Genomic DNA, 23,262 nt, shown 5'->3' with positions numbered 1-23,262 from the left:
AATGAGGCAACGGGAAGACGGCGATCAAAAGTGCGATGTTTGCTGTGGAACTTTTTGCGGTTAGCATTTTTGCTTACACTAAGATGGAGTGAGAGCATGATTCTTATATATCAATATACGACACATAAATAAATTCGGTCCCCTGACAAACCAGGGAGACCCTGAAGTAGCCTGACATACTGCAAGTAAATTCATGCTGAAGCAATGATCTACACCAACTTGTAGCATTTAATCATCAATCTACTAAATCTGTTGTATCTACTGTTTGTATTTGTTTGTATGTATGGAAAGTAGATTGAGAATCCTAGAACGGGACTTCTACTTTTGGATTGCAATAACGGAACACTCCATCCTTCAGAAATGACTGTACTTCGTCTAAAATGTTGTATTCACCTTCATGTGGAGGGCAAAACTTGAAGTACAGCTAATCCAAACTAATGTTTCAATGTTGAGATGAATAGTAATGACTGGCGTAATGACTGGAATCTGGCGAAGTATTTAGAATAGCTTTCTGAATGACTATCACACCTGCTATTAGTAACTAAGAAAAGGTAGTTTAGTCATCCACATCATTTCTACGTCACTCAGTTCTGAGCTCGATCGTTTTTTTGTTCTTCTCTCTCCATACCACTCTCTCTCTCCCCTCCGCTCCCTCTCCAACTCTGTTGCAAAATCTATCGCTGTCTCTCTCTCGCTCTTTTTCTATTTTTTGCTGTACAATACCCTACAATACACTAAACTCAACCCAACCGTGTCCACGAGTGCCAACTGTGGGCCGATCGCGGTCAGCAGCCCTCTTTCCATCCCTCTCCCTCGGAGGGTTGAGCCGGAAACGGAAACCCTTTGTGCTGTCAGCTTGGGTGATGGTGGTTGCATATTATCTCAACCCCCTCCCCCCTTCTCTCCTTCTTCCGTCACTTTTTCCAACAAGCATGCAGATTAATGTACCTCTATTGTACTTCAGCTTTTTTGGGATGTGCATTTTGAGAGGATCGCGTCATCGTTCCGATTCTCCGATTTGGCGATTCGGGCGGGAAAAGGGCGAGAGGTGGTGGGCACGTAGTTTAGAAACATGGCGTCTCCCGTTCTGGCAAGAGTTATACAACAACAACACACACAAACGTACGGCAAACAAAAGCACAGTGACGTGGCGTTACACGAGCAGCCGAACCTGAATGGCGTATTTCACGTTGTCGTTTTTTTGTGTTTCCCCCGTCCCACCATATTGTCGGTTGACAAAGTGTGTTGCGGTTTTTCAACGCTAATAATGCCACATGAAATCCAATCATCAGATAACGCTAGGTCCCAACCATTATTTGAGGAATTGTTTTGAGAACATTTTTCTTTGCATTCTTTGCTAAACCTACAAAATGTTACAACTAACCAACTTGGACAAATTGTTACCTCCAACTTTAGTCATCGTTGTACAGTACTGCCACTTTTTACCCGAATTACTTCCGTTGGGGTGAGTGGGACAGGGTTTGAATAATTTACATGGCAGGCCGGGTTTGTTCCTTTGTTTTTTTTTTCAGAAAACTGATTGGAGCGACATACAACTTCAGCCTAACAACAATCGATCTTCGGATAAAAACAACATCAGTGAACTGATGTCCAATCAAATTAACTGCCATACTGCACACAAGCGAAAATTGCATCATGTGTTAGAAGAACTCAAAACGAACTCCAACTCCAACCAAGTAAGCTACAATGTAAACTAACATTTGTTTATCTTTCATCTCATTAGAATTAAATCTAAACACAAGTTAATTCTCTCGAATTAGTATCTTCGTGAGCAACGATCTATGTTTTTTCTTCTCGGAGAAATTAGATTCTTATCTATGTGTACCTTCTGCAAACGACGGAAACTAATTAAATTCGTGTACGTAAAACTAACTAAAACCAACCCTTTCCAATGCATAACGATTTCTCTCGGCCCAGCCTGAAATTTGCTAAACCTGATACGTGTTCGAAACCAAGGTGAGCAAATATTCAGGTGTGTCGACGAGCGGTCACATTCGTCGCTCCTCCTTCTGGGGGTTAGTTTGGTTATGCAGGCATACAGACACACGGGCACTAGGTTTCGTGGCTCCACACCTTCGGCTCCGAATGGCTTCCTGCACGCTGATGACTATGTAAGTTAATTACCCGCAGTGCTAAACGATATAAAAATATTATTAACTGCATTTTTGCCATTTTTTGCAGACTAACAGTGCATTAGGTGTGGCGCACCAATTGAAGATGTCATCAGAGAACTCGTGTTTGGTGGGGGAAGCACGATTATTTCTCATTTACTATCCAAAGCGAAGCTGTTGCCCAGGTACTGCGCGCTTCTTGCTGCAAGAATGCCATTGGGCCATCGAGCGGAGTGCTCAAGTCGGCAGCACCGGTACCGCAAATAGCATTCCAATTTCCTACTTCCTGCCACCTTCTGCCACCGTCAACTGTTACACAGTAATTCGGTGTGGTGACTGTTCACCACGAACCATCATCGTTCGGATATAACCTTCCCGAGAAAGCTTTAACCCCCGCGCAGTGGACGGAGTACACATTCAGTAGATAGATTGGAGAACGACAAACACCAAATGGAGGTGTGGGGAATACTAGGGCAATATCACATACTGTGTGTTAGGCTCTTGAAACACCCGTTCAGGCAAAGATGTTGTACTGCACGCAACGCATGCAGAGCGAAGACAGGCAAAAGGATGTTAGAAAAGTAATTTCCGCTCTCACTATCTGCACATAAAGCATCGCAAGCACTAGGAACGAGTCCAGCAATGACTGTCACATTTTTCGGGAAAGCCAGATTGTAATGTCACGTGCCTCTGTGTTGATGCTTCATTGGAGAGACAGGACGCGGAAATGTAGTTCAGGCTCGCTCAAAAAGGCAAAAGAAAACCGATTAACACACGCCATGAACATGACGCCATCAACTATCGATCTTCAAGTAACGGCACCGCTATCTCACGCACATTACAGGATTCGACAGTTTCGCTTGGAATCCGCGAGTGTCACAAAGTCTCGCCCGCCATTGAAAACAAGGCTGTAGGGAAGGCAATAGCGACTCTACGACTGTGCCAAATTAGATTAGTTAAAGGCGTAATTCAATTAGAATAGCAAACTCCGATGTATTGCTTCGTGGCGTAGGGGCATGAAAGAGTATTTTGAGACATGTAAACGCGACGATTAGAATCCGAAATTATTAATTATTTGGCTACAACATACTTATTCGAATACATAGCACATGAGCTGCGAAATAAATTCTTAACATGATACTTAGCGTATGGTCAAAGGAAATATAAAATAAACACCAACCCGAGCCATTGAGCCGTTTCGCTGCGTCGACGATCCAGCTGTTCTGCAACGTGGTGGTTGATTGATCGTAGCAGCACTAGGCACACTAGAGCACACCGTGTCACTAATCCCGGTGCACTTTGTGTTGTATATAGCCAACAGAAGAAACCCAAACTGTCCGTATGCGAACTCTGCTGCTGTAGCTTGATTGTTGATGGCAATACGGAGCAACAAAAGAAAGACGGTTCACAACTGATCCGCACACGCGGATCCAGTAACACCTAGACCAGGAGGTTAGGTTTTCGACACTCGCGCTCTCACACCTGTGAACGACCCTGCGTTTTGTTATATCTTGAGGTAACGTCAGGCGACTTGACCACACTGAACCAACACTCTTAACCGTCGGACAAATCCGATAGCTACCAGTATGTGACGACCAGTTGCAAGCCCTTTTTTGAAAACACCAACTGCCGAGATCACAACCGGACAGGTCCGCGTTCGATGAACTAATAAGCTGCAATGGGCGCACTGGGCGAACTACGCGCGCTCCGTTGCGGTCATCAGCTACGTATACGTTCTGCCAGAACCCCCGAAACCCTCAAACCAAAATGTGTCCCGGGAGGTGTGTGTCTGTGTGGTGCCTCTGTCTCTCGCTCGTGGTGTGCGGTCTTAATCTAATTATCTATGCACTGCCGCCTCCATGTCGCTGGGCCGACTTTGTTTTACGCTTCCCCCGGTGCTGAATGTCCCGGGGTGTAGCAGGCGTTTCCCCAGGACTGGAGTGGAACGACACACGCCGTCCAAATTGCTGAAGGCCGAGCTCGGTGTATGAACTTCGAAGGGTGATGCAAAAAATTGGAGGAACCCCCCGGGCAGGCTAACTAAGGCTCAAATACGCAAAACAAAAAAGTATTTCGTACCCTAGATGGCCGAAAATCCTAAATCGAAGCCAAGTAAGTCGGCATGCACACGTATACGCTGCTGCAAAGTGCAAAGTGCGCGCGTGCGCTCATACCCCCATTGTAATTTACTAATTTTTCATTTGCTTAACCTATTCGCCATCTTCCACACTCCGGCATGCTGGTAAGAGCGAGCGCAGAGTCTCATAATCCTCGGACCGAATCCGCCCGCGAAAGGGCCACTAATGAATGGGAAGAGAAGCGTGTGTGTCCGTTTCAGCTACGGAGATTCACCGCTTAGCAGCAGTAGGCACCCCTACTGCCACCATGGGGGTTGTTAGTCAATTAAAGAAGATGCTCTCCATGTACTAGGGCGGACCTAAGGCATACTTTGGTCCGGTTAGATTTTTAACCCCGCGGGGCAATCTTTAGAGTTTAATTGTAATTAGACACAATTTAGGTTCTATGGAGAACTTTTTTTTTATTTCCTTGTGCACCAGTGCCACTTTCCATGTCGAACTTCGAACCAAATGCAGCTCTAAGAGATCAGAATCATCCATAGATGAGTGTTTCAGTGCAAACTACAGATGTAAGAGTAACGCTCTTGTTGTCTATAAACATTTTTATTGTAAAATGCTCTGAAGCAGAGTTCGGACATATATTGTTGCACTGCTAAATTATCATCCTAGCCTAGTAATGACTGACTTAACAAGAGATGGATTACGTAATCTTGGTCAAACAGATCAGTCTTAAAGCGTTTTTAAATTCATTCGTATGTTACATTTAATAAAAAACGAATGTTTCAGACAAATTTTGCAAAGTATCTTTTAGAGACTTGCATTACAGATGATAACATACAATATCCAGAGGTGTACCTTGGGTAAGCCGACACGCATAGCACTCTTTTGCAATACACTCAGCACAGTACAGTACCTGTAAGCTTGTGTATCATCAGTCAGCAGACATCCGAACCTGCACCAACGCAACGTTCCTGCCCCAAAATCCAATCAGGCATTTGCAAGGATTCTATAAACGGATTTACTGACATCTGACACCTCCTATACGCGAGACCGAGCCAAACGGTCTCTTCGACTTGTTCGATGGGCCGCCCTCGAAACAGAAAAATAAAGCAAACGTGTTACTTTGAAGGCTGAAAGTACTACCACCAACACCGACACCGTTGTAAGAGATCATTTACATGCGAAGGCTCCTGTAATAAAACATCTACCTAACCACTTCAATCCTCACTACAGAGAGCGTACGGAGAGAATTGGCGACTCCCGTTGGGTGAGGTTGCACACGTCAGTGAAACTTGATCGACGCAAGGTTTAATTCGTTTCGATGCGGTCCATTTGCTGATCGAAGGGGGGGGGGGGGGGGGGGTGTTACTGTTAACGTTTCTGTGTGTATCAACAAGTCACGCAACAAGTAAAGGAGAGGTGCACCAGAATCGGAGATCACTTCATAGCAAGGGAATAGAGTATCGGCTCTGAATTATCTCCACAATATTGTGTCACATTCAATTTCATTCCCCGTACCCAAATATTAATTGCAACTAAATTTTATTAATCTGCCATTTTTACTTGGAAGTGGACTTGTACTGATAATTTTGCTGTGATCTACCGTCTCCTGGTGTCATGTTCGTTGCGTTAAATCTTTTAAATCGATACCTTCTAAACTTATGGAAAAGTATAATAAATCTATTTCCCTCCATTAAGATATAAAATGTATGGAGATATATGACGGGACTGTAAAAATTTTCATCGAACAGGACAATAAACGTAAAATGTGAACTCTTTTCCTAAATGTGTTTGATCGAATTCCGCCAACAAAGTAGATCTATTTACAATACGTCCGGGTATTTACCATACGTCTGATATCATCGTAGATGCAATACGTAATGTATCGAGTAGCTATCTACAGATGCTGGGGAGTTAAATCAATAGGAGACGAACAGGATCTCGTTAGAGCTTCTCGTTTATGTTTTAAATTTTAGCACAACAATAAAGATATTTTGTGAAAAGTACAGTGATTTTATTTCCCTTCTTCGTAAACTGTTTCAATCCTTGTCCGCGTGCCCATCGCAGGCACACGTACACATCGCATAAACACACACACACATATACACAAAACAATCCTTTGCACACCTTCCATTGTAAACCAACGCTCCAACTTGCTAGGACCATTCGCAATCTCAATGTGTTTTATCACTCTCCTCTGTCTATTACTAATGCCTGGTGCGTGTAATACTTCGCCTCAAGCTGATTCGCATAACAGTTTCCTACCTGATCTTATACGCCTGTACTTTATGTTTGTGTGGTTTGAATGTGAAATGTCTGTTCTTTTCTGATTGATTGTGGTATGACATATGCTAGATACGTGCACATCTGTATCTTCTACTAGCCTCGCGCGTGGGTGTGTTTGATATTTTGGAGCAATTTTGTTAATAGACATAAAACACACTCACTTTCACAAACACACACATACACACACTCGCGCGATTTAAGCAGTATCGATACTACGTTTCACGTCGTTGGGGGAGGGGGCCGTTTTCAACCGGCTCTTCTCCCTCCCTGCTATAATCTTCTTCATTGACCCTTGCCTATCACATCCTCAGCTCAGCTCCAGCAGTCTAGTCTATCTTAGCAACAGTGTTTGTTGATCTCTTTTATGTGATTTCTTCTTTTAATCCCTGTAGCGTCCCCATTTGATTCATTCGTTTAACCTTCTTCCAATGTTATTTTTTGCTTCCACTTTCTACTGTACTAGGTAGAAGGTGAAAGTTGATTAAGTTTGCTATATGATGTGAATCAAATCGCTGCTCCTCGCCTTCCAGTTTAACCGTTTTATCTCAACGTCGTACTAAAACTCGCACAGCAGATCGAAAAGCTGTACCATGGAGAATTTGTTTAAATGATTAATCATTATAGGATACATCTTACACGCTAGTAGTATTCAATTGGGTGCCTACAAATATTACATATTTAATAAAATTATGTGGTACAATATAGCCCGCCCTTCCCTGCTCTTTCTCAGCGTCTCTATGCACACGTTACATCCAGAATCTATCGCTACCTATTGTTCGATCTATTGATATAAATGTTCACACATCACTTTTGCGGCTGTGTGATGTGCAACATATTGAATGGTGTTAGTCTGCTTTGCCATTTAATGATTTTTCTCTTGCCAACATTAATTTTGCATAGTTTTTATACATTCATCGTGCACGTATTTTATCCTAGATTTTGTTGCGATTTCAGATGCGCATCCGCGGTTTGGTCAAGTTATGTTACGTTTCTTCTTTTAATTTTGCAGTGACTTGTAGATCATGATGACAATTACAAGGTGTTTTGAATCAAGTAACCGAAAAGTTCAATCGCTTAGGGGATTGTTGCAAATCAATAGTGGAATTATGCAACCATACAGGCTACCCCAGTCTAATGAGGACTCCACAGTGTGCTTGCAAACTTTTTCACTATCGGTTTGCAACATTCCCCTACGCGTTTGAACGATTCCATTATATGAATCCATACCCTGTATTTGTGTCACGCAGTCTGATAGTGAAGTTCTTACTAAGTGGAGACGATTCGGTTTGGCATCGAGTCTATCCGGGCTTATAAGAACAGATGCATCGATCGGATAGACCACCGCATCTGTAAGTTAAGCAACAGTTTTCTGAAACTATGAGAATTTGTATTAAGCGAGTGGCATCCAGAGTGTTCAAAAATGTGCACGTAACCGCACAAAACGACAGCGCCTCTTTCGCGCTTGCGTTAAATTCCAACAAGCAAAACATAATACAGAAAACATAGATTTTTGATTTTTTTACAAGCACGAAAACCACGCTTTCGTGAATCTAGCTGATCTAAATCGCTTAACGCTGGCGGTTTTTAGTGGGCTTCATCAGTCATCTGTGGCAAGGCAAGAAACATGGGGCTGAAAATGATTGAGCTTAAGTAAGAACATCGAACGAAAGACCGAAACATTACAAAGGGCCACATGAATGATCAATAAGTTACAGTTAAAAAAGCTTCAAAATAATTACACCCAGTACATATCACAGAACACATGAGAAATTAAAATATCAAATCCTGTACAACGGGCTGATAAAGTAATTCAAAGAGTCCTCAAAGTGTTATCAACAATTACGACAGAAATTTAAGCTCAAATTCCACATTGGAAAATTTTAAGGTAAGTTTCAATCTACAGATTGTCCTAAAAGGGCAAAGCTTCCAAAGGATCAGAGTGGCGCCATAAGTGAACTTTGAAGGTACTGTTGGTTTACCTAATCGCATATTTTTAATTAAAACAATATGTATAGAGAATAATGCTCATAAAGCTCATTCATTTGCCGCCTCATTTTCTTCGCTTGCAGATGCTATCACCTCTTCACAGAACTGTTTGCTATGTACAATTATCAATGTGTCTCATCCTCCCAATAACTTGCCACAGACTGTCTTGTTGTCGGTGTAAACAAACTATACAATTCACTAAAGCGCCCTTTAGTTTGGTTTAACAAAATCCGGAACATTCTCTCTCTCTCTCTCTCTCTCTCTCTCGCTCTCTCTCTCTCTCTCTCTCTCTCTCTCTCTCTCTCTCTCTCTCTCTCTCTCTCTCTCTCTCTCTCTCTCGCTCTCTCGCTCTCTCTCTCTCTCTCTCTCTCTCTCTCTCTCTCTCTCTCTCTCTCTCTCTCTCTCTCTTTCTCTTTCTCTATTGGTAGCGATGCATTGCTCCATTTCCTCATTTTCCTATCATTACGTATGTCTGCATGAGCGAGTATATCGTATACAGTGCACATTCGATAGTCCGCACACCTTTTTGGATTCGCCCTTTTCATGAGATGATGACTGCGATCAGTTAAATTTAATGAAATATTAGCCAGCAGATAAATTAAATTTAACCTATTTGAAAAATTTCAGGCTTTTCTGTAAAAAAAATAAAACGTGAACATGTATACCGCATTCCAATTCACTCATGAAGCTGGAGAATCTATTACAGAATAGCGAATGTGACACTGTGAAGCAAAAAAACAATCTAAAATATCATCTAAACACTAACTCATTTAAAATCGTGTAACCGAACGGCTTACATCAAAGCTATCTACGCTACCTTGGCGTACACCGCCATATATGGTGCACATAATGAAAGCAAAAGAGCTTTTTGTAGATCGGAATACCAGGTATGTTTCTTTTTATGTTATGGAGGTTGCTGGGGTAGTGGGTGGGCTGCAATGAGTGGCGCCCGAAAGCACACCAAAATGCACCCCGTGTTACTGTGCACTCCCTACATTTGGGTGCGGATGGAAATGATTGTATAAAATAGGAGCTTCTCTTCCTCTCTCTCTCTCTCTGCCCCTTTCTTTTCTGTACTACTGATATACATTACGTATGGTTGTGCTCGTAGAATGGATTGTGATGCTATATAAATAGGTGGAGTGTAAGCGCTCCAGTACATTTTTCCTGCACTAATTACACACGCCCATGTAAGAGCGTTCGCATTTTTGAAAAAAAAAATCATGTTTTGTGTTTGCTTAACGTCGGGGGAGAAAGGGGGTGGGGGTCTAGTCTGCTGCATAAAACGGAGTGTTGTGAGTGTGTTTTATGATATACATAATGCTGTTTAGAAGGGTGGGGGCACTTGTGCTAAATCTTAAAGAAAAAAAAAACAAACACACAAAAACATGCTTACTGCTTTAGTGTAAAGCTCAGACAGCTGCACTATTGCACGAACAGTTTGAATGATTTCACATTAATCTTTTAAAACACGTAAACTAAAAAACAAAAAAACACGCATACACTCACACAAACGGGACATAAGGTTTTGTGATCGACACAACTACTGTGAAGACGTGTGCCACGACTGGGTGCACTTGTTTTCTGCTACCTTCGATCCTCGATTACTGTCGCATAAGGGACACACTTCAAGGGGTTTTTTTTTCAATAAAGAGATAGAGTGAACTTGAACGAAGGAATTTTATATAAATCAGCTAGAACACACAGAGAAGCTATGGGCATCAAACGATGAGCAATAGAATCGCTCTAATGACTTTGGAATATGTACAGACAAATAAAGCGTCTCGAGAAGGTCAATGAATAGCCTTCGGTCGGAAAATTTCATTGCGTATGTCGTTTGATGCTACCTACTGTCAGCACCTGTTCAGCCGCAGCTGTAATGTCAACGAAAATGATGCAAAATTGCTTCCCACTTGTACGCCCTATCTCTATATACAGCCTTTGCACGTGCCCCTCTCCGGTAGATGAAGTTGTCACAAGAAACGCAAGCGGTTTGGAAAATAGCAAAATTACAGGTGCATCATGTTTTGCATTGCATTAGAAATGGAATCCTATTCAGCTGTTTCTCTCAATTGCATTTCGAGTAATATTTCAAGTGTGGAAGTTCCTGGAAGTAATATTTCAAGTGTGGAAGTACATTCGTTCGCATCTTGTGGTTTCTTAATACTGTCCCCATCCCCCGTACGTTTGCGTATAAGCAGCGTGCGTCAACATGTTCAGTTATAGTTGTACTGAGAAGTGGTTACAAAAACAATAAATGAAAAAGATACGTAACTAAGTATAGTAATAGTAAATCAATCGGTTGTTGACCGATTCCAGCTTGCACACGCTCCCTTCCTCAGCATATTCTTCCTAACAACACACATTACCGTGCTTCAATTTTTTTTCAAATGTTACCTAATGTATAGAGCTATAGCATGTATAGCCATGTGTGTCACATACACGAAAGCCTTCTCTGCCTTTTCTGTGAATTAACTCGCTCAAGTTTGCCGTCCTTCCTTGCGTGTCACACGCCCTTTAAGATGTCATTGTTGCTGCCAGGGCATGTGCCCAGGCAATTTCGCACATCGCGCCAATGCCATGCGGGTACGGAACGTGCCAAAAAAAGTATAAAAAAAAAAATCAATGAACACGCATCACACCACGTCGGAAGCGCAAGGTCTTGGAACCTCTCCGACAAAACACAAATACCATCAGCACTCCCTACTCCTCCCTTGTCTGCTGCATCACTTTCCGCGGCAGTTCTGCCCACTTTCGCACCTAGCTGCTCACTGCCAGAGCTACATCGTCTGATGGTTCCGCCCGAGATGATACTGGTGTCACTGTCGATTGTTTTTGGAGAAGTTGTGCGATGCCCAGTTGAGCGACGTTTTCCACGAGTTGGCAAGCGCTTCACTGAACTTGAGCTTGAAGTGGGTACGCGCCTCTTCTTCCGTTTTGTCCAGCACCTACAACAACACAGAGTGGGCAATAAGAAGAAGGGACACCTGCGTGGGCGCACAATACGTACCAGCGTTTCCCGCAGATAGTTTAAATCCTTTTCGGACGACAGCTCCGGGAGGCCAGTTGAGATCATCATCGAGAACAGCGACAGTATCAGGCAGCCGTGCTGGCGTAGAATAAGGAACGCCTGGCGAAAGCAAAGAAGCAACAAACACAAAAACAATCAATAAAGGGAAACGCTTAAAACAAATTACCTTCCCGTACGCACGCACCTCTTCGCAGAGCGTCTGGAAGCGACAGAACTCCTGCGCCTCCCGATCCGTCCGGCCGTTGTTGATCACGTACACGAAATCGTGCGTCAGCACGAACGGCACGCGCTCCCGCCGGAAGCCAAACTTCTCCTTGAAGTGGCCCAGTATGTGCCCGAAGTCGATGTGAAACAGCTGGCCCGTCTTCTTCACCATAATGTTGTCGGAGTGGCGGTCCGCCACCCCCAGCACGTACGTCGCCACGCAGTAGCCGGCGCAGCTGAGCGTAAACTCCTGGATCGCCTTCGCCAGCAGGTCCTCGGTGCCGTTGTGCTCGCGCAGCCACGCCAGCAGCGAACCCTTCTTGAACGGCGAAGTGGCCGAAAACATGCCTCGCTCCTTCTGGATGTTCGCGATCGTTTCCGCGTTCAGCACCACCTCGATCAGGCCGAGCTTGTGGTCGGTGCTGATGCAGCTGTACGGGTTCATCCGGAAGTCGTACCCGTGGCTCTTCCAGATCCGGTCCATGATGCGCAGCATCTGCAGCGTCAGCATATCCTGCCGCAGGTCGTCCCCGTTCTTGAAGATCATGTGTATGTCGTCGCCGTTCGCGTCGCTGTTCTCGTACACGATCCAGAGCGGGCGCATCTTCGAGTCCATCACCTTGCACCGGTCGGTCCGGACCGCCTTGCACCGGTAGCTCGGGTTGAGCGGGCTGATCAGGTCGCTGGTCACGTGGCCCTCCTTGGCGAGCTGCTCGATCAGCAGCGTGCGGCCCTTCTCCTTGCTGCCCTTCTTCACGTTGTCCGAGCAGGTTTGCAGGTAGCGCAGGCACTGCATCTGCTTCAGCAGCACAGCCACATGCTCCGGGCTGCCGAGCAGGTACGCCTCCAGTATCAGCCCGAACCGGACCTGCACCGACGGCACCGAAATCTCGGAACGCAGATGCCAGAACAGATAGTGGCCGATGTGCTGGTTGTGCAGGGCGCGCTGAAGCAGAAAGTACACCAGATCGCAGTTCAGGTACGACTCGTGCTTGAGCGCCTGCACCAGCTGGAGCAAGTACAGCAGCAGCTCGTCGTCCTCGATCGTGCGCAGACAGTCCACGGCGTACCGGCGCACGTACTTGTCCGCGTACGCGTAATCGAGCAGCTCGAGGGCCCGCTCGACCAGCAGCTTGGGCCACTCCTGCAGCAGCGACACGATCTCGGACACCTCGTCCCGGTTGTTCCACTCGACGCAGTAGAGCAGACAGGGCAGCCCCTGCGGCATCTGCTTCATGCACTCGCGCCGCTTCGCCCAGATCGCATTACGGTCCTGCTCGTGGATGTCGTTCAGCCGGTCGTTGTACATGTACGCCGACATGATCGCCCGGATCGAGCGCGTGTCCTCGGCGCTCTCGCGATTCAGATGCTCGTTGCGGTGGCTCATCTTGGCCGCGTGCGACAGCAGCTCCTCTTCGCCCGGGTAGACGATGATGCGCCCCTCCGGACCGTACGTCCCGAAGCTCAGCAGCACCGACACGACCATGTTGTCCCGGTTCGGGTTCGGCTCGACCGTGCCGAGCGGATGCAGAATGTCCTCCGACTGCGCATCCTCCGCGTAGTCCCACGTGTACAGCGTCACCGAGTCCACCTTCAGCTGGTTCTTGTAGTCGTACACCATCGTGTTGACCCACGCGATCGGATTGATCAGCCCGTCCTTGGTGCGGCGCGTCCGTATGCCCGTCCCCTTGGCCGTGCGCATGTTCTCGTACACCACCAGGCACAGCCGCGCCATGCGCGGCACGTTGCTTACGTTGATGTCGAACAGGATCGTCTCGTTCCAGGTCGCGGCGCCACTGTTCACCGTGACCGTGCGCGTGCGCTCCGTTTTGCACAGCGACTTGCCGCCGTGAAACAGACCGAGCTGCACGCCCAGCTCCTTGTCCGACTCCACATTCAGCCCGCGAATCTCGTGCACCGTGCACTGCAGCTTCGCGTCGATCTCCCAGCTGGTGATGTACTTCACCTTTCGCAGCGTGTGCGACTGCTGCGACTGGGTGTTGTAGGTACTGCCTGCGCTACCGCCGTACCCGCTGCTGCTGCTGATGCTGCCGCCGTACAGCGAGCTCGGCTTGGCCGACGCCGACCACTGCGTAAAGTCTTCGCGCGCGTCGTAGATGTCGTTCTTAAATACCTCCACCGTGCGGACGAGCCGCGGCACAAACGTGGGCGTCTCGTCCCGCGACAGACAGTCCTGCACGTACTGGAAGCTGATCATCGGGTGCGCCCCATAGATGTACTCTTCCCGCCCGCACACCTTCAATATGTACTCCGTACTACTGTTCTCATTGCGCGCCTTCGACGGGTTCTGCTTCTTGAGGATGCGTTTCAGGACCTCGTCCGGAGTCGCCCGGCACGGTACCTTCACCGTCAGCTGCATGTCGGTGCTGATCGCCACCACGCAAAAGTCGCCGTTCGTCAGCCGCCGGCTGATCGGCTCGGGCACGTGAGCACCGCTGACCAGCTTGGCCGGGTACTGGTAGGCTATCCGCTCCATCCGCGTCATTACGGCCCGCCGGCTGCCGATATCCTCGCTCAGCATGCTCATCTTGGCGCGGAAATCGTTCACCTCCGGGTTGACCAGCGTCTTCACCGGCAGCTTGCTGTCCAGCAGGCTGCTAATGTTCTCCATCAGCTTCGTGTTCTCCGACACGTTGCTCTTCTCGACGAAGCGCAGGATGCCGAGAGTGGGCTGCACGTCCATCAGCCGGGTTTCGGCCTCATTTTCGTACGTCGTGTTGCTGTTCGTCCGGCCCGCCGCCAGGGTGCCGAAGCAGTACTTGTTCTTATCGCCTAGATGGCAGTACAGTGGGTACCGTTCTGCCTCCTCCCAAACGTCCTGCAAATATTACGGGGGGAGAATTAGAATAAAAAGTTTGTTTTAAGAATTGGATCGTCTAGCAGCAACGCTTTGAAGTAAATATTTGCAATCATCAAAGTTTAAAGTTCTGCATCTTTTTTTATCCATTTCTTGAAAATGCTCTACAATCTTGAAAAAATACACAAAACAACCAACATTAAACATTATTGCTTTGGCTTCCGTTCCAATCTTGTGAACGTATTTGAAACCCGTCGATTGGGTCTAACGATTTGACGTCTATTGCGATTTCGTCGGCCTGTCTATATAGATATTTCGCATAACGAGTGAGTCCCTGCAAGGGATTAAATTTGTTACACGAGGTCCCCTGTTATTTCCGTGTAATTTTGTTGTTGTTTGAAATCATTGAAATACGGTGTCGTTCGCTTCAATTCTGACGTAAAGTTAGAAGAAGGAAAACCAAAAATTTCGAAGCCGCACAAAAGAGCGAATAAATTGTGATGAGTCACTCGTCACCCATAAATAGCAATGAAACCTATATACATCGCGCTGAGCTGCTTCCAACATGTGGATGCATACTTCAGTCCCGACGTCATAAACTCCACCCATAAAGCATTCCCTATGCCTTGTTTATTTCAACATGTCTAAAGAATGCTTTGTTATGAGTGTCACTTGCTTATTGTATGTTTACATATTCTGCATGTTGTCATACTATGAAAACTCCAAAACTAACAAATAAGATCAATAAGTTTTGATCAAAACTTATCTGTCAGTAAATTCCGGACAGTTGCGATTCAAAGCTTAGAAAAAAATCGCGTATGATACAGGGATTCCCACGATTTATTGTGTAGCATATCTGCTATACAGAACATATTGTAATACACACTAACAGCCATAGACACATTGTAACACACGTAACACGAAAGCCAAGCCACACCATTGTAACACATTCATTATAACACATTCAGTAAATCAGATCATACCATACACACCCGGAAGAATTCAGGCCACACCGTTCATATAAAAACAATTGTGACACACTTAACAGAACCAACCGAAAACGTACAACATAAGCAGGAACAGTTTATGCATTATAACCCAAAGCAGAAACAGTATAAGCATTAAACCCAAAACAGGAACTTAGTGACAAGAACCATCGTTCTTGTCAACAAAAGACAAACGTAACTAGCTGAGTGAAAACAATAACTTTCCAACATCCAACCCGGAACCAAATGTGAGAAACTCATTTAAAGAGTTAGTTAAGTCCTCCTACCCAAGGTAAGGCCTCTAAACTCCAACGTTTCCAGTAAGGGAAACCTCCTAAAGGTTTCTATGATCGCCTGGTCGATCAAGTGTCGAAACGTCCGCTTCGAAACAGTATCCACCTCAGTTCTGCTTTTTTCGGCAAACGATGACCTTCCTCAAACGATGTTTGAAGGCCACCCTGGCCAACGCGAGTTCAAAGTTACTACATTGCGATCGACCCAAAATCGAACATACTGTGACTATCTCAAAACATACCACATGGCGACCGTAACAGTCATCAAACATATTACAATTGGTTGGTTCCCTTCAATTTTTGGTAGGTTTCCATATTTTTTTGGTGCGTTCCCACGATTTTTTGGCAGTTTCCCAGATTTTTTTGGTCCATTTGTATTGATATCCAATCGGAAAATACCAATAGATTATGGAAATGAACCAAAAATCTATGGGATTCGTATCAAAAAAAAAATCGTGGGAACACACACAAAAAATAGCAAAATGTTTGTGGTGTAGCAAACTGTAACGTAGGAAGAAACGTAACGTAACGAACCCCATGATATTAACTGTCGATTGTGACGACTCCCTCCCTCCGACCCCCTTCAACCAAGGCACCACATACCGCTAGAAGCGTTTCCATTGGTCGCAGCATCTCGCAAAGGTAGCGGAAGGAGAGAGAGAAAGGATATTCACTTTCCTCGTCATCATTCCTCTCGTATGATAAGAGCATGTGATAAGCGCACAAAAAGAGAGAGTATCCTTGTTTGAACTGGCCCCTTAGCAATGACGTACTATTTGGTTGCGTGGTAAATAATTAATAGCGATATCCGTTTTAGGGCTGCATAACCGCGAAGGTTGTTAAGTAAAGAAGGTGAATCAACGATTACATACTATCTATTTGTTATTCGAATAAAAAAAAAACAAACATTTTATTTTGCGTTTAGTAACAGATGTAAACCTCCCCCCCCCCCCCCTCTACCCCATGTAACAAATCGTTAATAAATAATGCTAACAACATCTTTGACACTATAATAAGATTTGAGGTGTTAGTTCGAGCACTTACCGACTTCAGTTCATCCAGTGTAATATGGATCGGTATGTACATCGTGATCATCACGCCGTTCGGCATCAGGAAGATCAGTTCGGTTGACTCGTCCGGATTCTTCCAGAATCCGTAATCAAACCGTGGTCGCTGCTGTTGCTGCTGCTGTTGCTGCTGCTGGTGGGCCTGCTGCTGCTGTTGTTGCTGCTGCTGCTGCTGCTGCTGCAGATAAATCCGGTGTGGAACGGACCAGCTAGAATCGGTTCCCCCCGGCATCGTGGTAGTGTTGCGCTTCATGGTAGTCGTCGCGTTTCGCATCCGTTGCATTAGCCGCTCACCCTTCTTCCGGTCTCTCGCCGAAAGGGCTCGCCGATGCGCATGTGTTTGAGCTACGCACAAAGTGGGGGATAAAATCTTCAAGGCAAGCGTAATTCGAGCACACCACAGTTAAGAGGGAACAACACACTACAGACGCACCCCACCTCTCGTGTGCCTGTGTGTTCTGGAGTGTTGGTTTCCTGTCACCGGTCTTACTGTGGCGCCTTGGAATGATCCCGTTTATGAGGGGGTGAAGCGCGTGTTGATGGAGTAAGAGACGCAAGAGGTTCGCTCGGTGTTTCTTTTGATAGCAAGTCGTCTAGTCTAAGAAGCTGGTCGCGCATGAGGCAACAATTGTTTGTTTTACGCATATAACACCGTTAACATTACTTTACACATGCACACGGTCCAAAATATCTAACTGTATCGTTTTACTGTACATTTGCCGAGATGAAGTTCGCGGGTTGCGTTTATCGTCTATTATACACAAATCATCACTAAATACTTGAGACGGTACAACTCATATTTTGCACGTATGGTAAATCACACACCTAGCCCCTTTTTTAGACTTTAGCGCCCACAACACACACACATATACACACACAATATTGCACTTCAACCAGGATTCATTCCCATAGCTCACATTTCTTACATCCTCCTGTACAATAATTTCTCGCCTGAAATCGGTCTACCATCGCGGCTTCGATCGCGGAACGGTGAATGGCGAATGTAAATACATTTCCAAATTGTCCAAGGGTCGTTCGTTGGGAATCCAATTTCAAATGATGCTTCGCTTACTGCTCAGAGGGATCTTGCGCACTAAATGGAACGAGGGGACTAGCTTTGGCGCACTCCTTCCTCCAGCAATGCGTGTAGCTAAGACTGCTTCTTAGCCAGTTGCTGGGGGCCAATCTAGCGTCAGCTCACAGCATGTTAGCCCTAAAAAGGAAAAGAAACACAATACATTCAATTAAACATGCTGATGACCTCACACAGTGGTCGAGATGGCGCGACGCGGGATGTGCGCATACGGCCAACTCGATACATGCGCCCTAAGACTGTAGGCAAAACGTTTACAATATTTATACAAAAGTAGCTGGATAACCGAGGCGGCAAAAGCATTGAGGACGCAACGGAAGACGAAATGGTCGTAAAAATGAGGCGTCGCGAGCTTGCCTCCATGCGCGGTTGAGTGTAAATCAAATGAGCAAACCCCGCGTTAGGATTTCCATCACATTTCTCTTGTGTGCGTTTTCCTGCGTCGAATATGCAGTGCGGGTGGGCAAAGCTGCATGCGCGCTCCGACTTTGTTATTTGTTTCTAAGCCATTTGCTCTTAGCAGCATCAACTCATGAATGCACTTTTATCGATAATACTAATCCAATTTGGGCAATCTTTAAACTCTCACTGCTGACACTAACACTATACTTTTGCCAAACACCTCAATTGAAAAGGTTCATGTCTGTGTACGCTCAGCAACGCTCGCCCAAACTAACGTCTTTCCACTATGCCTGCACGAATCGACACGACACACTGCGGGAAGTGATCCTTCCAAGCAGCCTCGACGACTGCCCGTTGCCGGCAGAATTTTTATTACCTCAACTGCAACCCAATGCACCGTTAACGGTTCAACAGAAAAATGGAAAGCGAAACAAAGATCCTAGCTGAACAACACAGCAGTAAAACAATTTCCCAGGCACACAAAAGCAGAGCAAGCAGTCGTGTTTTGCTACTTTCTTTGGCGGCTACGAATTACCCGCCAGGGTACGAGGAAATCGTGCCGAAAATGGGAGGCAAGCGACACACATCATCACGATCCTTCCATTGAACAATAGTGCACCTGGAGATGGGCCACCAACGAGCAACCGTGCGCTTTTGTATTCGTGCGCTTCCGTTGCGTTGAAGTCTTTTTGGTGAGAGCGAGACACAATTTTCGTGATAATTTTAACTGTACCGTTACATTCACCGATACGGGTTGCTATCGAGCCAACAGCGATGGAACATTATCGGGCGAGCAGACGAATCGATTCTAAATTGAAGTCTGACCTTTTGTTCGACTTCTTTTTTCATTGTGTGTAGTCATGTCTGGTGCGTGCTGCCAGCTAAAGAGTTGAAAGTCAGACTGTTGAATTTGGTCGGTCGACACACGGGAACGATACATAATCTTTCGTTTTTTGGTTGTTTCTGAACTTAAAATCGTTAGTCAAATTATTAGCAAACAGTCCAATAAGATTGTTTTTATCTGATTCTTGTTTAACACGTTCAGCCCGGTGGCAGACCTCAGGGCCTTTTCCAATGAACAATGAATCCCATATGCCGGTGGCAGTGGTTGGTCTTTTGCTAGGGAAACAAAAACATATTGTATTTGGTCTGGACACACTTGCTAGGAGACGTGATAATGCCCAATGTACGTTTATGTCGACACTTATTGTCGGTGAGATAGATTCGCCAGAACTATTGGCTAGAGTCAATATAAATGTCCCTCCTAAAGTGTACTGTAACTACAGACTAACAAGAACTGACCTTATAAGACGTGCATACAGCGAGAATGACCCTATGACTGCGATGGCCCGTAATTTTAATCAGCGTTACACTTTATTTGATTGGCACCAACCTACAAAATTCTGTTGATCCGTCTTGACTTTGTATACTGCGTTCAATCTGCTCTTTGTGATAGTTATTTAAGTTCTAGTTTTAATTCAGTGATAAGGCCGCTTGTTTGGCCAATCACTTAAATACAATAAACAATTTAACAATAACTGAACTCTTCTCGCAGCAGTGGGTAAGTAAAATAATAGTGTTCTAAGAATGATTCCAGTTGATCAAAAACCTCATCCCACATACAACAGTATTGATGAACGGAGTAAGTTAAAATTATAACGGCAAAATTTATTCTTTCTACTTGCATGTTAGGATCAAAATCCACAGCTTGCGTTCTAGATGCCGGCGGAACGGAAAGTTGATGAAAATCAGCGACGGGCTGAACGTGTTAACGTTGATTCGAAAACCGAACTAAAAGTGCGTCACAAATTTTGGTTCCACTTCTTCAAACTCGCGAATCTGCCAAAGGGGTTAAAAGATAATGAAAAGTGATGGCTGCAAACATGCATCTAACATTGAACAAAGGTCTTCACTTTCGCAATACCAGTTCGGATCGGTCCGGAGCTACGCGCCTAGCGGATTTAAAAGTAGGTAGAGTTGTTTTAATCCCTTTTTTAGTATGTTTACAGTTGACTCCTCTGTGGGCCAGAAGTGTAAACAAAAAGTGCGTTGCTCTCCCAAAAAGTGCGCTAACGGGGTAACGTTATACAAAGAAACGGCCCTAGCCGCCTTTTCATCGAGTGCTCACGACAACTCCCCCCCCCCCCCCCCTCCCCCAATGCTCAAGACATTTCCAGTCGGGAGGTACGAAAGATGCATTGTTTATGTTTTCGTTGGTGATTTAACTCGTTTGTTGACATTCTGTGCCCATTGATGTTGATCGCAATTGATGAATGATTATCGCAATACACCAATTCCGAAGCTAGGCAGCAGCGATTTAAAAAAGAAGTTAATTTTCGAGATTAAAATATACAATATGGCGGTCAGCAAGTGGGGTACCCAAATAGACAAAATTCGTGTTGGACCGATAGCGTATGCAAATTTCCTCTCATGGCCCAACGTATCTGCCGTGCTTCGTCCCGCGTCCGTGCAACACAGAATATGCAGATAGATACTATTATCCCGGACTGTCCGGATTTGTATCAATCATTGCCTTGCTTGCCTTTTCAAAAGGGTGCAATAAAAAGGGTGCAAACTTATAACACTAAATCGCCCGCAGCATTCAGTGACAGTGAGCGGCGGGGTGATTTTCTCGCTAACAACACACGAACCCGCATTCGGTCGCGCAGGGTGTCCAATCCATTTCCACCATAGCCGATCAGAGAGCCTAAAAGGTGTAAAAGCAAATCGATCGTAGCATTAGCAGTAATGGTTCAAGGGAGAGGGACATGCCTTACCCGCCTGATGGATGGTACCATCCTCCACTCAGTGCATGCCGTTGCTGTCCAGTGACCGACATCTCTTCATCGGGAACCATTCGTACGGGTGCTGGAGCTGCCGGAGTTGGAGCTGGTGGAGGCTGGCGGTGCGGACGCTTTCCGGCTGCAAGTGCATCATGGTGGTATCTAGTTTCGTTGCACACATCTTGACACACACATACACAAGGACAAGACGGACACGTAAAACAGGGAAAGGTGCAGGTAGCGTTGATCGCGTTGTCCGTGAAAGGTTTAGCAGAGCGTTGGGTTACGGAGGGGAGGGGAGGAGGCTGGCGTTGGTTGGTAGGATGCTATTGATTGTTGACACGGGCACACACAGGCGCACAAGCACAGGGTCACGCTTGATTGAAGTAAAAAATTCGTGTCACAAAAACGATGCTTTCTTTCCTCCACAATCACCACCACCTTCCTTGGCAGCATCAGCTGCCCTGGCGAACGATGACAGTCCAGGGAGATCGGGAGCCTACTAGTTGTTGCAGGATCTGCTGGTCAGTTGATTGCAGAATATCGGAGACAGTCGCCCTGCACTCACATACACAGCACACTTTACACACACATATATTCACACACTGTCCGCCGATCCATCGCTGGGTTCGTCAAGCGCACGGATGCACTACTGGCTGTGGTAGTGGCTGCTGCTGTTGCTGCCGCTTGCTTCTTCCTGCTGTACACCGTCGGTTCGGTCCGGCAGGCAGGTAAACAAACAATGGCACACAGGCCGGGGACGGCGGCGATGGTCATACGGGTGTGTACACCAGGGAACACCTCAAACAATCTGCACACACACACACACACACGCTCTCTGACTCACTCACAAGAACTTTTCTGTGCCGTTGTTCCGTGCCGTTTGCCGTCCCTTGGCCACTTGGGTGTGCGTGTCTGCGTGCGGCATCATCCTTTGGTTTTCCGGCACGTTGCGCCGTGTGGGGTCACTGGGCCCCCTCCTGTGGAGCCCCCTTCTGTGTGCTGGGCTTGGGCTGGACGTGGGGACCGTGTCCCGTTGCTGCTGGTGGCCTCTATGATTGCCGACGGCTACAACTTTTTCGGTGAAGACGCACCTGCGTACCGCGTTGGATGGTTGGAAAGCCGGACACGATACGGACAACGGCCACTCTTTTACCTGCAAACCTTGGCGTGCCAGACCAATAACCAATGGATCGATACACGGATGGTTGTTTTTGTTGTGTCTGGCGTGCGTGTGTACGAGCGCGCGCGCGGTCACCGGGTGGAAGGTTTAAGTGAGTATGTGTGTGCGCGCGAGTGTGTGTGTGTGTGTATGTGCATATGGTGCGTATGTGCACGCGCGTTTACAGCATCGGCTCGAAGAGGTCGGCAAACAAAAACACAGGGTGGTAAAAGGGTAAAAGGGGTAAAAGTAAGGCTCAGCCGTTAACTTTTGCTATCGCTAACGTACACTAGATGGCGCTACGGTCGCAGCCACCACCGAGTGACCCAAGTTACATTATTTCGAATGTCAAAAACAAAGCAATCAGCTGATGATATATTTACATTTTGTGTTGAGATTTCGTTCCAGTGCGTGAAATAAAAAAGCAAATTGTGTGTAATTTAAATTGAGCTTCCGTTTGATATTTTCATTAACGATGGTAAGTAGACACTCATGTTCGAAAAGACAACTTTGTGTTCGTTATAGATGTTGACGCATTACGGCGGAGTGGTACGGAGCAAAGGCAAAGGCGACCAGACAACCAAATATGTTTTTAGTAAGTGTTTTATATGTGATTTTAAAATATATTTGATATACTAATACGTGATCGGATATAACTATAGGCTTTCCTCTGGACCATTGATGGAAAGGTTCGATTGCTTAATCGGATGTATGGAGTGTACGATGTGAGTGCAGTTGCGATGGAGCTCGAAAGCAAATATCAAGCGGATGCTGCAAACATTGTCGACAACAGATGCTGTACAGAAGCCTTCCGAGCTGTTAAATGCCCAGGACGAATAGATGCTTCACCATCGAAAAGAGAAAAAGCTGCATCATTCCATCGGAAACAAGGTAAGATTATAACGATGACGATGACGACGACAACGACGAATAGATGCGTG

The 23,262-nt window shown here is 45.9% G+C and overlaps 3 protein-coding genes across 10 annotated transcripts in view; 1 reads left to right on the top strand and 2 right to left on the bottom strand.

Moving 5' to 3' along the window:
• LOC120954615 (chaoptin) overlaps nt 1–5,541 on the bottom strand; it is a 31,853-nt gene extending 26,312 nt beyond the window's left edge. The window contains exon 1 of the mRNA XM_040374699.2: nt 3,313–5,541. Coding sequence (XP_040230633.2) covers nt 3,313–3,321 — 9 coding nt within the window. The 5' untranslated portion in view covers nt 3,322–5,541. The remainder of the gene's footprint in view (nt 1–3,312) is intronic.
• LOC120953861 (histone acetyltransferase p300) overlaps nt 1–23,262 on the top strand; it is a 277,036-nt gene that overhangs the window by 139,673 nt on the left and 114,101 nt on the right. The gene's annotated exons all lie outside the window — the stretch shown is intronic.
• On the bottom strand, nt 6,203–22,582 carry LOC120949499 (phosphatidylinositol 4,5-bisphosphate 3-kinase catalytic subunit beta isoform). Of its 2 annotated transcripts, XM_040366845.2 has the most exons (6): nt 21,154–22,582; nt 21,028–21,083; nt 16,859–18,094; nt 11,698–14,556; nt 11,493–11,612; nt 6,203–11,430 (listed from the first exon to the last, which is right to left on the bottom strand). In XM_040366845.2, the coding sequence occupies exons 3-6, from the start codon at nt 17,162–17,164 to the stop codon at nt 11,302–11,304; spliced, it is 3,414 nt and encodes a 1,137-aa protein (XP_040222779.2). In that variant the 5' UTR covers nt 17,165–18,094; nt 21,028–21,083; nt 21,154–22,582; the 3' UTR covers nt 6,203–11,301. The 2 variants fall into 2 exon arrangements, with proteins under 2 accessions (XP_040222779.2, XP_040222787.2); XM_040366853.2 differs by lacking the exon at nt 21,028–21,083.

Source organism: Anopheles coluzzii, chromosome X (assembly GCF_943734685.1).
Source record: "Anopheles coluzzii chromosome X, AcolN3, whole genome shotgun sequence".
Classification (NCBI taxonomy): Eukaryota; Metazoa; Arthropoda; class Insecta; order Diptera; family Culicidae; genus Anopheles; species Anopheles coluzzii.
Note: the sequence above shows the minus strand (reverse complement) of the source record. Positions and strands in the feature narration are given on the sequence as shown.

Coding starts and splice junctions, on each gene's coding strand:
- LOC120949499 (XM_040366845.2), bottom strand. CDS start 17,164: ATGCAACGGATGCGAAACGCGACGACTACCATGAAGCGCAACACTACC. Junction 11,613..11,697: donor TCCAGACGCTCTGCGAAGAG/GTGCGTGCGTAC, acceptor TGCTTTCGCCAG/GCGTTCCTTATTCTACGCCA. Junction 11,431..11,492: donor ACTATCTGCGGGAAACGCTG/GTACGTATTGTG, acceptor GTGTTGTTGTAG/GTGCTGGACAAAACGGAAGA.